We start from the raw sequence: 19,115 nt of genomic DNA, 5'->3' as shown, positions 1-19,115 counted from the left end.
GTTCTTGGTAAGTCTTCTTGTTTGATCTTGATGTTTTCTTGTTTTGTGTCTTTTCTTGTTTTTCATGTGCATTTTTGCATTCATAGTGTCTGAACATGAAAGATTTCTAAGTTTGGTGTCTTGCATGTTTTCTTTGCATATAAAATTTTTCAAAAATATGTTCTTGGTGTTCATCATGATCTTCAAAGTGTTCTTGGTGTTCATCTTGACATTCATAGCATTCTTGCATGCATTCATTGTTTTGATCTAAAATTTCCATCCATTGAACATTTTTAGTGTTTTTCTCTCTCATCATTAAAAATTCAAAAATCAAAAAAATATCTTTCCTTTTTTCTCTCATAAATTTCGAAAATTTGATTGACTTTTTCAAAAAAAAATTTTAAAATCTAGTTGTTTCTTATGAGTCAAATCAAATTTTCAATTTGAAAATCTTATCTTTTTCAAAATCTTTTTCAAAAATCATATCTTTTTCACTTTTCTTATTTATTTTCGAAAATTTTAAAAATATTTTTCAAAAATCTTTTTCTTAAATTTATATCATAATTTTCGAAAATATCATCAACAATTAATGTTTTGATTCAAAAATTTCAAGTTTGCTACTTGCTTGTTAAGAAAGATTCAAACTTTAAGTTCTAGAATCATATCTTGTGATTTCTTGTGAATCAAGTCATTAATTGTGATTTTAAAAATCAAATCTTTTTCAAAACTAATTCAAATCATATCTTCCTATCATATCTTTTTTTTAAATCTTATCTTTTTCAAAAATTTGATTTTTTAGATATCTTTTCTAACTTTTTATCTTCTTATATTTTAAAAATTGATTTTCAAAATTTGTTTCAACTAACTAATTGACTTTTTGTTTGCTTCTTATCTTTTTCAAAACTACCTAACTAACTCTCTCCCTCTAATTTTCGAAAATCTCTTCCCCATTTTTCAAAAATAATTTTCGAAAATCCTCTTTCTCTCATCTCCTTCTATTTATTTATTCATCTACTAACACTTCATCTCACCCAAATTCGAACCCCTCTTCCATCTGTGTTTGAATTTTCTCTTCTTCCCTTCTTTATATTACATTCTTTTCTTCTTCTACTCACAAAGGGGAACCTCTATACCTGGGTAAAAAGGATCCCTATTATTATTTTCCTGTTCCCTTCTCTTTCATATGAGCAGGAGCAAGGACAAGAACATTCTTGTTGAAGCAGACCCTGAACCTGAAAGGACTCTGAAGAGGAAACTAAGAGAAGCTAAATTACAACAATCCAGCAAGCACCTTTCAGAAATTTTCGAACAGAAAGAGGAGATGGCAGCCGAAAATAATAATAATGCAAGGAAGATGCTTGGTGACTTTACTGCACCTAATTCCAATTTACATGGAAGAAGCATCTCCATCCCTACCATTGGAGCAAACAATTTTGAGCTTAAGCCTCAACTAGTTTCTCTGATGCAACAAAACTGCAAGTTTCATGGACTTCCATCTGAAGATCCTTTTCAGTTCTTAACTGAATTCTTGCAGATATGTGATACTGTTAAGACTAATGGAGTAGATCCTGAAGTCTACAGGCTCATGCTTTTCCCATTTGCTGTAAGAGACAGAGCTAGAATCTGGTTGGACTCTCAACCTAAGGATAGCCTGAACTCTTGGGATAAGCTGGTCATGGCTTTCTTATCCAAGTTCTTTCCTCCTCAGAAGCTTAGTAAGCTTAGAGTGGATGTTCAAACCTTCAAACAAAAAGAAGGTGAATCCCTCTATGAAGCTTGGGAGAGATACAAGCAACTGACCAAAAAATGTCCTTCTGACATGCTTTCAGAATGGACCATCCTGGATATATTCTATGATGGTCTGTCTGAATTAGCTAAGATGTCATTGGATACCTCTGTAGGTGGATCCATTCACCTAAAGAAAATGCCTGCAGAAGCTCAGGAACTCATTGACATGGTTGCTAACAACCAATTTATGTACACTTCTGAGAGGAATCCTGTAAGTAATGGGACGCCTCAAAAGAAGGGAGTTCTTGAAATTGATACTCTGAATGCTATATTGGCTCAGAATAAAATATTGACTCAGCAAGTCAATATGATTTCTCAGAGTCTGAATGGAATGCAAGCTGCATCCAACAGTACTCAAGAGGCATCTTCTGAAGAAGAAGCTTATGATCCTGAGAACCCTACAATAGCAGAGGTGAATTACATGGGTGAACCATATGGAAACACCTATAATCCCTCATGGAGAAATCACCCAAATTTCTCATGGAAGGATCAACAAAAGCCTCACCAAGGCTTTAATAATGGTGGAAGAAACAGGTTCAGCAATAGCAAGCCTTTTTCATCATCCACTCAGCAACAGACAGAGAACTCTGAACAAAATACCTCTAATTTAGCAAATTTAGTCTCTGATCTATCTAAGGCCACTCTGAGTTTCATGAATGAAACAAGATCCTCAATTAGAAATTTAGAGGCAAAAGTGGGCCAGCTGAGTAAGAAGATCACTGAAACCCCTCTTAGTGCTCTCCCAAGCAATACAAAAAAAAATCTAAAAGGAGAGTGCAAGGCCATTGACATAGTCAACATGGCTGAACCTAGAGAGGAAGGGGAGGACGTGAATCCCAAGGAGGAAGACCTCCTGGGACGTCCAGTGATCAATAAGGAGTTTCCCTCTGAGGAACTAAAGGAATCTGAGACTCATCTAGAGACCATAGAGATTCCATTGAACCTCCTTATGCCCTTCATGAGCTCTGATGAGTATTCTTCTTCTGAAGAGAATGAGGATGTTACTGAAGATCAAGTTGCCAAGTACCTTAGTGCAATCATGAAGCTGAATGCCAATTTATTTGGTAATGAGACTTGGGGAGATGAACCTCCCCTGTTCACCAATGAACTGAATGCATTGGATCAACTGAGATTGCCTCAGAAGAAACAGGATCCTGGAAAGTTCCTAATACCTTGTACCATAGGCACCATGACCTTTGAGAAGGCTCTATGTGACCTGGGATCAGGAATAAACCTCATGCTACTCTCTGTAATGGAGAAACTTGGAATCTTTGAGGTGCAAGCTGCTAAAATCTCATTAGAGATGGCAGACAATTCCAGAAAATAGGCTTATGGACAAGTAGAGGACATGTTAGTAAAGGTTGAAGGCCTTTACATCCATGCTGATTTCATAATCCTAGATACTGGGAAGGATGAGGATGAATCCATTATCCTTGGAAGACCCTTCCTAGCCACAGCAAGAGCTGTGATTGATGTTAACAGAGGTGAACTAGTCCCTCAATTGAATGAGGACTCCCTTGAGTTTAAAACTCAAGGACATCCTTCTGTAAACATGGAAAAGAGGCACAGTAAGCTTCTCTCAAAACAGAGTCAACCAGAGCCCCCACAGTCAAACTCTAAGTTTGGTGTTGGGAGGCCACAACCAAACTCTAAGTTTGGTATTGAACTCCCATATCCAAACTCTAAGTTTGGTATTGGGAAGTCTCAACAATGTTCTGAACATCTGTGAGGCTCTATGAGAGTCCACTATCAAGCTATTGACATTAAAGAAGCGCTTGTTGGGAGGCAACCCAATTTTTATTTATCTAATTTTAATTTATTTTTATTGTTATTTCATGTTTTATTAGGTTCATGATCATGTGGAGTCACAAAATAAATCAAAAAATTAAAAACAAAATCAAAAACAACAGAAGAAAAATCACACCCTGGAGGAGGATCTTACTGGCGTTTAAACGCCAGTAAAGAGCATCTGGCTGGCATTCAACGCCAGAACAGAGCATGGATCTGGCGTTGAACACCAGAAACAAGCAGCATCCTGGCGTTCAGACGCCAGAAATGCACACTGAGGAAGAGCTGGCGCTGAACGCCAGAAACAAGCATCTGGCTGGCGTTCAACGCCAGAAACATGCTGCATCTGGGAGCTGAACGCCCAGAACAAGCATCAGTTCGGCGTTTAAATGCCAGAATTGCATGCAAAGGCATTTTACATGCCTAATTGGTGCAGGGATGTAAATCCTTGACACCTCAAGATCTGTGGACCTCACAGGATCATCTCAGGATCTGTGAACCCCACAGGATCCCCACCTTCCCTCCTCATAATCCTAGTTTTTTCCACATCTTCTTCTTCATCTATTCTTTCTTCTTTTGCTCGAGGGAGAGCAACATTTTAAGTTTTGTGTTGTAAAAGCATAGCTTTTTTTTAAAGGGAAAACAAAAGCTTCCATCAAGGATCTATAGCTCAGTGGTAGAACATTTGACTGCAAATCAAGAGATCCCTGAGATACCTCAAGGGATACATTTACCTCCACACAATTATTGGGAGCAACTAAGGATAGGAGCACCAAGAGCACTCCATCATCCTTCATGAAATTAGAGAAGATCAAAGAGTAATGAGGGAGGAGCAACAAAGACAAAGAAGAGACATAGAAGATCTCAAGGACATCATTGGTTCCTCAAGAAGGAAGCGCCATCATCACTAAGGTGGACTCATTCCTTGTTCTTAAATTATCTGTTTTTCATTTTCTTTATGTTAAATGTTTATCTATGTTTGTGTCTTTATTACATGATCATTAGTGTCTAAGTGTCTATGCATTAAAGTAGTGAATATGAATCCATCACCTCTCTTAAATGAAAAATGTTTTTAATTCAAAAGAACAAGAAGTACATGAGTTTCGAATTCATCCTTGAACTTAGTTTAATTATATTGATGTGGTGACAATACTTTTTGTTTTCTGAATGAATGCTTGAACAGTGCATATGTCTTTTGAAGTTGTTGTTTATGAATGTTAAATATGTTGGCTCTTGAAAGAATCATGAACAGGAGACATGTTATTTGATAATCTGAAAAATCATAAAAATGATTCTTGAAGCAAGAAAAAGCAGTGAATACAAAAGCTTGCAGAAAAAAAATAGAAAAAGAAAAAACAAGCAGAAAAAGCCAAAAGCTCTTAAAACCAAGAGGCAGGAGCAAAAAGCCAATAACCCTTAAAATCAAAAGGCAAGGGTAAATAAAAAGGATCCCAAGGCTTTGAGCATCAGTGGATAGGAGGGCCTAAAGGAATAAAATCCCGGCCTAAGCGGCTAAACCAAGCTGTCCCTAACCATGTGCTTGTGGCGTGAAGGTGTCAAGTGAAAACTTGAGACTGAGCGGTTAAAGTCAAGATCCAAAGCAAAAGAAGAGTGTGCTTAAGAACCCTGGACACCTCTAATTGGGGACTTTAGCAAAGCTGAGTCACAATCTGAAAAGGTTCACCCAATTATGTGTCTGTAGCATTTATGTATCCGGTGGTAATACTGGAAAACAAAGTGCTTAGGGCCACGGCCAAGACTCATAAAGTAGCTGTGTTCAAGAATCATCATACTGAACTAGGAGAATCAATAACACTATCTGAACTCCGAGTTCCTATAGATGCCAATCATTCTGAACCTCAATGGATAAAGTGAGATGCCAAAACTATTCAAGAGGCAAAAAGCTACAAGTCCCGCTCATCTGATTGGAGCTATGTTTCATTGATAGTTTAGAATTTATAGTATATTCTCTTCTTTTTATCCTATTTGATTTTCAGTTGCTTGGGGACAAGCAACAATTTAAGTTTGGTGTTGTGATGAGCGGATAATTTATACGCTTTTTGGCATTGTTTTTAGTATGTTTTTAGTATGATCTAGTTACTTTTAGGGATGTTTTTATTAGTTTTTATGTTAAATTCACATTTCTGGACTTTACTATGAGTTTGTGTATTTTTCTGTGATTTCAGGTATTTTCTAGCTGAAATTGAGGGACTTGAGCAAAAAATCAGATTCAGAGGTTGAAGAAGGACTGCTGATGTTGTTGGATTCTGACCTCCCTGCACTCAAAGTGGATTTTCTGGAGCTACAGAACTCAAAATGGCGCGCTTCCAATTGCGTTGGAAAGTAGACATCCAGGGCTTTCTAGAAATATATAATAGTCCATACTTTGAATAAGGATTGACGACGCAAAAGGGCGTTGAACGCCAGTTCTACGCTGCAGTCTGGAGTTAAACGCCAGAAACACGTCACGAACCAGAGTTGAATGCCAAAAACACGTTACAACTTGGCGTTCAACTCCAGAAAGAGCCTCTGCACGTGTAACATTCAAGCTCAGCCCAAACACACACCAAGTGGGCCCCAAAAGTGGACTTATGCATCAATTACTTACTTCTGTAAACCCTAGTAGCTAGTTTAGTATAAATAGGACTTTTTGCTATTGTATTTTCATCTGATGATCTTTGGAACGTTTTTCCTTAGACATGGGGGCTGGCCATTCGGCCATTCCTGGACCATTATCACTTATGTATTTTCAACGGTAGAGTTTCTACACTCCATAGATTAAGGTGTGGAGCTCTGCTGTTCCTCATGATTTAATGCAAAGTACTACTGTTTTTCTATTCAACTCAACTTATTCCGCTTCTAAGATATCCATTCGTTCCCAAGAACATGATTAATGTGATGATTATGTGACACTCATCATCATTCTCACTTATGAACGCGTGCCTGACAAACACTTCCGTTCTACATGCAAACAAGGCAGAATGAGTATCTCTTAGATATCTAATACAGAGGACCGAGTCCGAGTTATTAGTGTCTTCGTGGTATAAGTTAGAACCCATGGATGGCCATTCCTGAGATCCGGAAAGTCTAAACCTTGTCTGTGGTATTCCGAGTAGGATCTGGGAAGGGATGGCTGTAACGAACTTCAAACTCGCGAGTGCTGGGCGTAGTGACAGATGCAAAAGGAGGGTGAATCCTATTCCAGTATGATCGAGAACCTCAGATGATTAGTCGTGCCGTGACAAAGCATTTGGACCTTTTTCACAAGAGGATGGGATGTAGCCATTGACAACGGTGATGCCCTTACAGAAAGCTTGCCATGGAAAGGAGTAAGACTGATTGGATGAAGACAGCGGGAAAGTAGAGAGTCAGAGGAACGAAAGCATCTCTATACGCTTATCTGAAATTCTCACCAATGATTTACATAAGTATTTTTATCTTTATTTTCTATTTATTTATTATTATTATTCGAAAATACTATAACCATTTGATATCCGCCTGACTGAGATTTACAAGGTGACCATAGCTTGCTTCATATCGACAATCTCCGTGGGATCGACCCTTACTCACGTAAGGTTTTATTACTTGGACGACCCAGTGCACTTGCTGGTTAGTTGTGCGAAGTTGTGAAGTTATGTCTGGACTATGGTATTGTGCACCAGTTTTTGGAGCCATTGCCAGGGAGAGAACGAACAACAAATTTTACAACCTCAGAGTAACAATTTCGCATGTATCAGTGACGAAGACAGTTCCACCAGAGTTTCAAAGGATTGGAGGAATGGGAGAACTTGTGAATGGTTAAGTCAGAAATTGGGTTAGAACCTAAGCGCCCTAGAGAGATTACCCTGTTATGATTTTAAAATTATAATTTTAAGTGTTAACCCTGAGTGTCGGAGTTCTAGGATCGCCTCTGGCTTTTTCAGGACCTTATATATTATGTTTGTGGGCACCATTACTATGATGAGAACCCCTGATTCTCATTCAATACATATGTTGTTATTTTCAGATGCAGGTCGAGAGGCACCTCGCTGAGCGTCTGGAGTTTCTTTTGCAGGCAAATTCGGGTTTATGTTATTATATATATATATATATATATATATATATATATATATATATATGTATTTATTTTTCTTTGTACGTAAGTGTCTGTACGTGAGCGTTGCGCTTTTCTTTTCACGCTTTTGCTTAAACCAACTTTCAAGGCTCCTCGAATATTATATTATTTCAATTATATTATTATTACTATATATATTTTTAATTTTAGAGGTCGTAATACCACACCATCTCTGTTTTATGGCTTAAGCGTAAAGCTCTGTGTAGTAGGGTGTTACACGTACACATCCTTCATGCGTACGAATGACTGTCAGCACGTGATTTACTTAAGTAAACACGTGGGTTGCGATTTTAGGACCCTTTTGGGCCCAATCCAACTCATTTCTGAAGTATTTGATGCAATTCTCAAGGAGGATCAAGGGAGGAGTAATTAGTGTAGTTTAGGAACATATTTTAGGATAGAATTCTAGAGAGAGAAGCTCTCTCTTCTTTCTTAAAATTAGAGTTTTAAGTTTATTTTTTCCCTTAGTTTAGGTTTTAATTCTTGTTTTGATTTAGTTTTATCTACTTGTTATTGTTCTAGCATCTTAATTATTGTAGTTTTACTTGCTATTTCCTTTATTTTGTTACTATCATGTTTATGAACTTTGTTGAATTTTGATTTCCTTTAATGCAATTTATGTTTTCATCTTTTTATTGCTCCTTTTAATTGTTATTGCTTTTTTACATTTGGTAGTTGTACATTTCATTATTCTTGTAAATTTATCATATTTTACTTTTACGCCTTCTAAGTGTTTATGAAAATGCTTCTCTTAGTTCTAGGATAGATTTTTACACTCTTAGCTTGGAATTAAGTAATTGAGGTGACCTTGAGTCACTAATACCCAAATTTATTAATCTCGTTTTCATTAATGAGTAAGACCTATGGATTGAGATTGATTAAGCCCTGTTGACTTATTTCACCATTAGAGATTGACTAATTAGGTTTGCTCTTGTAATTCTCATATCGTGGTTAGTGACATGAGAGTTATTGATGTCCAATATTGATTGGTAATTTAGGGTTGTTAGTTGTTCTTGTATCCATTGACGAGTAAGACCTATGGATTAAGACTAACTATGCCTATTTGATTTTTTTTCGATGTTGGGAATGATGAAATGGGATTAACTCTAGGTAATCGCCATGTTTGTGGTCAACGACTTGGTTAGGAAGCTTTGATTCTCAATTCTTACTAGAAGTGTCTTTTAGCATTTATATCCCTTTAGTTGTTAGCTTTACTTTCTTACAATTTAATTTTTTGCCTTTTTGTCTTCAAAATCCCTGTTTTCTTATAACCGATAATATGCGCACCTCACTGCAATTCTTTTGAGAGACAAATCGAGATCTAATACTCTTTGTTTTTATTGGTTTGTATTCGTGATAAACAAATTAAAGTTTGATTCGAGTGATTTGTTGGTTTGGAACTATACTTGCAACGTGATTCTTTTTGAGAAATTCTAAACTGACATTTGGCCCACATCAGTACTTGTAGCCGCATTCTTCTTAGAACAATCCTCTACCACACGGCTCTTGTTTACTAACTCTATAAAGCTCTTGACCTCAAGAGGCACCACAGCTCGCATAATATCATCCCTCAAACCATTTTGACACTTCATGCACTTCCATTCTTTATACCCTTTAGGGGAACCCTGACAAACCCTAGAAAAGCGGCACAACTCTTCAAACTTGCTCGTATAAGCAGCCACCGTCATGGATCCTTGTCTCAGTTGTAGTAGCTCCAACTCCTTAGCTTGTCTTACAGACTTCGAAAAGTACTTCTTGTATAGTTTCTCTCTGAACACTTCCCAGGTGATCGTCTCATCCCCATTTCCTTGCTGCAGTAGACGATGAGCTCCTTGCCACTAGTGTTGCGCTTCTCCAGCCAGCTGATAAGCAGCAATTAAACCAGCTAACCATCAGATACATGTTGTGCTTGCAATGCCCTTTCCATCGATTGGAACAAATTATCGGCTTTAGTCGGATTAGTTGAACCCTTGAAGATTAGGGGGATTGACCTTCAGAAAAGTTGCCAAAGTCATCAGACCTCCATCAGCTTGATGGTTTCCCAGTCCATTACCATTCGCATTCATCTTTTTTATAGCCTAGTTCGTAGCTGCAGCACTTGCTTGCATCGTGTTGACGAGATTGGTTATAGCCGCTAAGAACTCGGCCTGATTGCCAGAAGGAGCGGGTTTCTCATTTTCTCTCCGTCCTCGTCTACGAGTTGTCATTCGGGTCCTGTCCACACCAAGCAAGCGATATCAAGGTGATCAGCCTCAATATCTCAAGTTAAGTACTTCAAATTCTCAAAGGTATACTCATGAACTTCATGCTAAAGATATCAATTAGAAACCCTAAATAGTACAGGCACAAACTCAAAGTATGCATTGAATCATAAGCAGTTTATCCCTCAGGCTCACGGGGACAAACTGCTCTGATACTATAATGTAACACCCTACCATTCAAATCTTTATGATCAAGTCACACACACACACACACACACACACACACACACACACACACACACACACACAAATATATAGAAGAAATTATTAAACGAAAAGTTTGAAAATAAAATAAAGAAAATCACAAGCGCAAACACACACGTATCGAATATAGCGCGTTCGGAAAAACAGGGTAAAATAAAAACTTAAAGGAAGAATAGAGTAAAGATAGAATTTATATATGTATAATAGGCACTAGTCACGACCTGTGAAGTTTAGGTCAGTTAGGGTTACAACAACAAAAACAGTTGATAACAGCCAAACCCGATATGTCTGGTAGCTAACTCTGGATAGTCCACGTATGCGCACATCTCTCAAGAGGGATTCACATCTCTTGGAGGAATAATATTCAGAAAGGTCTAAATTCCGGCCACATCTTGCGACGGAGGGTCAACATCTGGGAGCAAGCGGGATAAAATCACCATTCTTGTATCTACCTCAGAAGATCAAATACAAACTGGGAGCAAGCGGGACAAAGCCACCATCCTTGCATCTATACCAGAATCTTAAACCATAACTCGGAGCAAGTGGAATAATGCCACTGCATCTTCCTAGACAGGTATATTTCAATCTGAGGTCAATTTCATAATTCATTATCAAATTCCCCTCAATCTCATTTCAATTCATTCAAAATCATAATTAAAATTAATCATCATCATCCTTCATTATCATAATCATCCTCAATCAAAATAAATCATCATTTCTCATTACATTCAATCCATCTTTCTTTACTTCATTGTCTCCGCTCATTAGGTCTCATTCTTAACTCCTCTACCCCTCTATTACACTGGCTTTAGACTCATAACAAGGTTTACAGAGGTTTAGAAGACTAGAAGAATGGTTGAGAACTTAAAAATTTATTTTCAGCAAACAGGGTGGTCATTCGTACACATATCTTCCGCGTACGCGAGGATACTGGACAAAAAAGCTTGCCCGCGTCGCGTGACACTGTCACATACGCGAGAGTACTGACAGAACCATTTAATATTTTGGTAATATTGTATGAGTAATACATTTATTATTAATACTAGTACCTAGTCAAGCATCTAATATCCGTTAAATCACATTTTTATTGATTAATTTTTTATATGATACAAAAAAATTATAACTCAATAGCTAAAAAAATTATAAGAAATATAAATCAAATGAATTAATTTAGAACTTTTACTATTTTTTATTTTGGTATTTGAATTGTCACAAAAATTACGCGAGGGACAAAAAATTTGTGAGAAAAATAAAAATTCAAATCAAAGAACTACAATTCTCTTTATATGTCGGTATAAATGTGGTAAGATAAAATAATATATTTTTTCTATTAAGTAAATATTTCAAATAATTTTTCAATATTTAATTATAAAATTGATATTTTATAATATTATGGTAAAATTTCTTTTCGATAAAAATAATATTATATGTATAAACAAAATTAAATTAAACAAAAGAATAAAAAGTAAATAAATGATATATATTATAAAAAATATTAAATACTACTAATAATCTCATTTTAAAAAGTTAAGCTTGACTTTATATAATTAAATAATTAGAGAATTATTAGTTATTATTTGTTTTAAATTTATATGACATAATAATCTTTATCATTGTATTAGTATCTAATAATATATATATTTTTTACACATAGTTTGTTTTGGAAGTGTGGGGCAAATAAATTATTACAATAAGAGCAATTATCTATACATATATACTTGTTATTGATTTTTTAAAAACTCAATAAGGATAATTGCCCCCCACATAACTACATAAAGGTCCTTGGTTACTTATAGTGTTAGAGTTTAACTACAAGAAATCCGGCAGATAGCGGCAGACATTTAGCAGCGGTTAGCACGATGGATTTAGAAGAGGCTGCTAAAAGCGTAATATTTTGCAGCGGTTTTGCTTTAACCGCCGCAAAATGTCGCCTGGAAAAATATGTTTGATGAGCTTTTTGCAGCGGTTTTCTCTCAACCGCTGCAATATATTTTTAAGTTGAAATTTCTTGTTTAAACATTGCCTTCTTAAGTTTATTCAGGTTCTCGCTAATATTTTTTTTTAAAAAAAACATGTTTCAAACACTGCAACTTAATGCAGTAAAAAAATTTTCAATTTTGTGTTACATAAAAAATAATTCATTAATTAAAAAATATTATAAATCAATAACAAAAAACAAATTTACGAATCAAGTTTTCTCTTATACTATCAGCGCATTTTAAGTTTGTATTCAAGCATAAATGATAACAAAAAAATCAAGTGAACATCTGAATTCATAAAGTCAAAACAAAGTTCAATATAGCATAAAAATCAGAATTAATAAAGTAGACAAACAAGTATTGAGTCAAAAAAATATCACACCACAGTCTATATTATTATGACAAACTAAAAGGTGGATAAAATAAATCAGAAGTTAAAAAAATATCTAAATTCTTACCAATCTTTTTGATAATTTTGAAAGATACTGAAATGTAACTCTGAAAGATGTCTAGAAAAACGAAAGGGTTAGTTACTTAAAAATACGCTTCATCAAAATTTATCTATACAATTAGTACATTTCCATAATAGTTTGAATAACATTTGAAATTTAGTAACACTCTAATTATTAAAAATCTGAATAATTTATCATTAATTTAATATTTCACAAACAAAATCAAAATCCAAAACAAATCCAAAATGGTCAACGACATCAGATATCTATTAAAAATAAATCATTGTCACTTGTATCATAGGACAACAATAATCGTAAAAATCTTTTACAAAACGAAATTACTCTTGTTTAACTTAACAAAGATTAAATTACTTATTAATATTTTTAAATCGTAAAGAAATTTAGTAATGTGAACTTGTGAAGTCCATATCTTAAATACAACATAATAAGTAGTCCAAATTAACGAAATAGTCATGCGTGTAAAAAAATATTAAGCAGAAACAATTTTTTAAACGAGATTCATGAATTCGAAATATGAATAGATGCATATGGTAGAATGAACAAGTATTCACAATTGATAAGGTGATACCTGGATGAATGGTAAATGTGAAAAAAAATAAGAGAAATTTATAAGCACTGATAGCCCATCATATAAAAGAAGAAGAAGACTATCTAGTATGACAATGTTGGTGATTATACGAGAGAGTGCAGATAATTATATAGACTTTTAAGCCAAAAAAATATAACTAACCAGATATCTTTTTTGAAATTTAAATTACAAAAACGTGTTATAAATTTTGGATAAATTTAATCTTATTTTTTAAACATAAGATAATGTAACTTTTAGAATTAATTTTTAAAAAGGAATTAATAATTCATTTGAGAAAACAGGAAGGTAAAATCAAATAATGGCCTAATCAGCGAATTATCTGGTAGAGAATAATATGATAGTAATTAAAAATGTTATCTACTTTTTAGGGGTTAGTTTCACCCACCTCTTTGACCACAGCGCTTCCTTCCCCCAAAAATGCGTAAACCGTATTCCAACTTAAACTAAGCTAACAAAACCTGCTAAACAGCTAAACCTAGCATAAGAGCTCCAACCCTCTTCCTCTTTCAAATCCACATTCACCGCCTGACCACCAGCATTTGTCGTCGCCGCCTGCACCAGTGATCATTGGCCATTGTTACATCTACCCCTATTTGTCGCTTGGTCTTCCTGTATCTGTTGGCGTCGCACCCTCGGTCATATTCGCCAATGCAGTCTCCATTGGCATCAATCTAAGGTCACTCATCCAAGAACAAAAGTAAGTATATGAAACCTCTCCTTCACCGGGCACATGCATTTCTTCCTGTAGCTTCCTCCTTTAATGTTGCTGCTTCAGCTTTAGTTATTTCTATTTACGTGACCGAATAATAAGCTTATGTTGGATCAAGTTTTGTTTTTTTTTTTTTATGTTTAACACAATCTATTTTTCCCATCTAATAACATGTACACCCAGAGTTGCCAGATACATTAGATTTCTGTTTATGCATCTCCTCAGTACTTGATATTGGAATATTAAAATTTGGGCACTACTTGTTGTATTCTATAAATTTTTTCTGTGGTTTTATTTGCGGTTTGGTTTTCCTTTCTACTAATGTATTTGTTAGCCTTTTCTTAGTTCAGTGCGCTTAGTCAAGCTTATTTTGAATAACCCCTGATTGTTGCCAACAGGGGAAAAAAAGGAACTAACTTTGAATAAACATTCTCAGAAGCTATATTTTTGCTTACATATGTTAATACATAATGAAAAATCTGCATATATATATATATAAGTGAACTGTTTTGTCTATATACACCCACCACTTCGAACTCATTTAATTCCTAAAGGATCTATATACACGTTCTTGCAAATGCACTTAATAATGAGTGAACTGTTTTGTCTATGGATTATTAATATGTATGTATATGGACATGGTTCTTTAAGGAAGTGCTATGCTGCAATATTCATTTGTCCCTGTCCTTCCATAGACATGGGTCTTTATTGATTTTTGTTTATCCACCGATCCTTTGTGATGCAAATGAAACCTTTTTTTTGTCTTTGTTGCTAATATGGGCCATGTATTTCTAATCTTTAATTATACTAATACATGGTCCGTGTTTGATTACTTACAAGTGACTAAACTCAACACTACTCAGTAAACTAAATTTATTGCAAGTACGAATAAAAGATGTAGATTCGGTTTCTTTTAATTTTCCAAAATTGCACATACTACAAAGAGCAACATTTTTAGTAAGTTGATAAATTGTAAGAATCTCAATAAAATTACTGATTTTCAATCTTTATAGGTAAAATTACTTATTCTTTTAATTTTATTAAGTATTTTTAAATAACTTAGTCAACATTAATATTTGTCTAATTTCATTTCAGGTTCTGTTTTTAGTATTTGATTACTTCAAAAAATCTTACAACAAATAAATATCTTTCAAAAAAGTTCTTCAATCAGATAACGGTACAGAAGCATAGGTTCCTTAGTAAAAGAGAAAACTTAGCTTATAATTTGCATTTTTTTTTAAAAAATATGTGTGTAACAACTGTCTGTTGGTGAAGGTTTGAGTGTTTTGTACTCTTGATTTTATATTTTGTCCATCTCTTACTAATTGTCTAATGACCTTATGCAGTTTAAAAGATTAATCAAATGCCTAGGAAATTTCGGTACACCGCTAGTAGTGCAGCCCGTACTGTTGCTGCCCCTGAGAATCAAACCCAAGCTACTCTGGTGAGTTAAGCAATGATGGCCTGAGCATCCTAAAGTTCAATTGCATTTTAGGATAGATTTTTATTCAATTTAATTTGTGGGTATACTAAAAAAGGTTGGTTGATGTACTACCTAATTTGTTTTTGTACACAAGGATGGAACGACGTATGCTGGAGCTAACACTTCAAGTGCACAGCGACGTGCTAGAGCGCCTCTACTTCCACATTCCCGCAACAATACTCGACAATCTCATGCTAATGCTGTGCCGTTTCGACCTCCGTGCAATGAAAGACGATTGGCTCCGTCGAGTGACATGGGTGACATTCGAGCTCCTGCAATGCGCACGAAGAGTTGGGATCGCGATGAAGATGCAGATGTCTATTCAGAAGATGAAGACTATGACCCAGAGGCGGATGAGGTCGAGTCATTCGATGATCATGTCGACGACTTGTTTGCCACGCATGAAGCTGAACATCGAGGCAATGCTAACAGCCAAAAAAAGGACACCAATTTTTGAGAAGTTGATGTCATTGGTATTATTTTTTGCTCGTATTTTAAGGATCGTATTTAAACTTTTTCTTGAATTATAATTCTCTCTGTAACTACAATATTGTACACTTGTTTCCTCCATTAGAAAATGGCGTGATAAAAAAGATGGATCTCACGGTTAATGAGGCATTAGCACTTCCTCCTGGAAGGAAAATCGTACTCCACCATAACAAAGAGATGCAACAAGTTGGTCAATCAGCTGGCCTATTAAGCAGGTTCTTGGAGAGTTTAGGGGCTGATTTTCAACAATTACTAATTTATGAAGAAAGTTGGAGGACAATGAACAAAGCTATTAAGGAGCACGTGTTTGACCAGTTTAAGGTAATTTTAGAATTATTTTTGAATAGCAAGGCTTTACTACTGCTTGAAGTTGGATTTACGTCGATCAACTGTAATTCAATTGTAAAATTTTTCATTTTGTTTCTCTTAAATCGATAGAACAAGGGGAAGATTAATACACACACCCATGAATATCAACCTTGCAAATTAGAGGATAATATGTTATATATATATTTAACTTCTATTTAACCCTCTCTAAATTAGAGGATAATTTACCCCTTATAACATATCTTTACATTATTAACGGAAATAAAATTGATTGACTTATCATAATTATTTTTAACACTTAATCTAACTTAAATTTGGTTAATTTAAGTAATTAATCATAATCTAACTTTTTTGTAAATTATAAAAATTAGTAAAAAATTTAAAATTAATAATGATGTAAGTTACCCATCACTGGACTATTTAATTAGTTCATCCTTTCACATCAAAATCTTAATATATGTGATCTTATGATAAGTTATTTTGCTTAGGACTCATCATATTATTAGTTCATCCCTTCACATTTAATAATAATAATAATAATAATAATAATAATAATAATAATAATAAAACTTATAAACCTCAACAAATTTATAAAAAAGTTACTAGCGTAGACAAGTATTCCTTAACTAGCTATTATTTTTTTTTCTTTTTGTTAAATCAAATTGTAAAAAAAAAATATAGTAGTTGCATAAGTGGAATCCGTTACCCAAATATTGAAGTTAACATGTCTCTATATAATTAAATTGTAATTCTTGATGAAGATAATTAACAGTTCAAATTTTATAAATTAACATTTCTCCTTTTATTAATTAAATTAACAGTTAATAGAATTTTATATTAACAATTAACTAATATGGGTGTATATTTATTCGTTGGAGTCCACATGTTTCCATACATACTGTCTAGAACTGTACTTGAAAGGGAAAATTGAATTATTATTTTCTTTCCCAATTTTTATGCAAATGCAAGCAAAAAACTAATTTAAATTTGCTTAAATGTGAAAAGAGAATACAAAAATTTCATTACAGACGTGATTGGTTGATGATTTTGTGATTCAGTCCTCAGTATAGTACAAAAGATCTTCATCATGCATCTTATTATGTTATGTGTTGTACAGGTATTAATTTCCTCACATTAAATAGTAAATTTCAATGTCTCTTTACTATTACTGAATCTAAAGCATTCAGATTAGAGAATATGGTTAACATATATTGAATATATGTTATAATAATATGATGAGTGTCATTACCAGCATCCTTTGTTTAATTTGGAAATTAATTGAGCTTGATAGTTCCACTGTTTTGGGTATGAGCGTTTGATTAGATTAACTAACAACCTATTGTAGGTTATATTTGTTATTTTAAACCATGCTTGTATAAGCTAGAACCTACCAGAAAATGCTTAAAACATAATACACCTTTGCAAGTAATTTATGTATAATCAAATTATATGCAGAAATGTAGTTACTTACTTAGAATCTATAAGCTAAGAAATTCAGGATGAATAGTTATATATAAGATTGAAATACATAGAGGAAAAAGATAGCAAATACGTTATACTTACCGTATACCATCCTTAAGAATTATTGAAGTTGTTTTCTGAATTTACATATTAAAGGGAACATCAAGAAGAGTAGTTTAACGATGGTAAAAATTTTCTAAAGGATTGCATCATCCACGTAAAAAAGATTGCAGAAAAAAATAGAAACCAATAAGAGTTAGATTAATGCGGTCATTTTGGAATTCTACACCATGTGTAAGATTAGTAACATTAATTGATTTTGATTTACTTATTATGTGAAATGTTTGTAGCGAGTCTTTCACTATGAGGACGATGGAGGAAGAAGAATAAAGCGGATAATCATACAAAGGATAGGAAGAAACTGGAAGAACACAAGAAATAATTTGTTCCATAAGTTTTATGATAGTAGAAGGACTTTTGAGCAAGATGCCAACCATAAACCATCAGGAATAGATGCAAATCACTGGAAGTGGTTTCTTGAATATCGGTTGAAGGATTCAACAAAGGTAACAAATATTCAATCGGTATTTCATTCTATTCATTTTAAAACTCTCTGAATTATTGCTAGATATGTTATATTTGTTGTGATAGTAGAAAAATTTCTACCCAAAATACATTTACCTTATGTTTTTTTCCTAAAATTGTTCATGGCTATTTCATAGACCTTAAACATATTAAATTATCCCATTCACATTTATGTTCTTGATTTTTTATTTGTAGGAGAAGTGCAGAAAAAATACCGCAAACTGTTCAAAGCAACGTTACACACATACTGGAGGTTCTAAAACATTGGCCAGGAAAAGACACAAAGAAGTAATCAATAACAGTAATTCAATTTTAGATTTTTGCTTAATTTTTTGTAATATAGAGTTTTTGATTAGGTGAATTTCTGCTTCTAATTTGGCTTGAATTTGGAATTTGATGCTACTGAGGATGTTCTTCTGCTTTTGTGCATCTGCTTCTGGGTGTTCTTCTGCGTTTGAGGAAGAAGATGGGTGTTGAGGAAGAAGAGGGGAGGGAGGGAGGGGTATTTTCGTCCGACGGACGATTTTAAAACAAACTTAAACTTTGGGGACCATTTTGTAGCAAAAAAAAAAGTTAGGGACGAAAATTTTCGACCCCTACGTTAGGGACCAAAATCGAACTTAACCCTATTAGTTATTATAAGACTATAAGTTAATGTTTTATGTTTAAAATGCATAAGATTTTAGACTAATACATAATATTGTGTTATTTATATTGATTTAAATATTTGGTGTTATTAGACAATATTAGTATTTATTATGGTTATGCTTTAATTTTAGAGAAGAGTTGGTTCTTGTTATACTTTTCTAAGTGAATTTTACCATGTCAAATAATGGTTGAAATCTTGAAAATTTGGATATTTTCACATGCTAGCTTATAAGAAGGG

General features: G+C 34.1%; 1 protein-coding gene and 1 non-coding gene across 2 annotated transcripts; one reads left to right on the top strand and one right to left on the bottom strand.

The window, feature by feature from the left end:
- Positions 1–1,696: 1,696 nt before the first annotated feature.
- Positions 1,697–1,804, bottom strand: LOC148546227 (small nucleolar RNA R71). The gene has a single exon (XR_015900309.1). It is a non-coding gene; the product is annotated as a small nucleolar RNA R71 (small nucleolar RNA).
- Positions 1,805–15,961: 14,157 nt separating this feature from the next.
- On the top strand, positions 15,962–18,589 carry LOC107617263 (uncharacterized). Its single transcript, XM_021112367.2, has 3 exons — positions 15,962–16,177; positions 17,995–18,210; positions 18,425–18,589. Exons 1-3 carry the CDS (start codon positions 15,962–15,964, stop codon positions 18,587–18,589), a joined length of 597 nt encoding a protein of 198 aa, XP_020968026.1.
- Positions 18,590–19,115: the final 526 nt, after the last annotated feature.

The sequence above is a fragment of the Arachis ipaensis genome, chromosome B9 (assembly GCF_059453495.1).
Source record: "Arachis ipaensis isolate K30076 ecotype BB chromosome B9, ASM5945349v1, whole genome shotgun sequence".
Taxonomy (NCBI): Eukaryota; Viridiplantae; Streptophyta; class Magnoliopsida; order Fabales; family Fabaceae; genus Arachis; species Arachis ipaensis.
The sequence above is the reverse complement of the archived record's forward strand: the minus strand, read 5'-3'. Positions and strand labels throughout refer to the sequence as shown.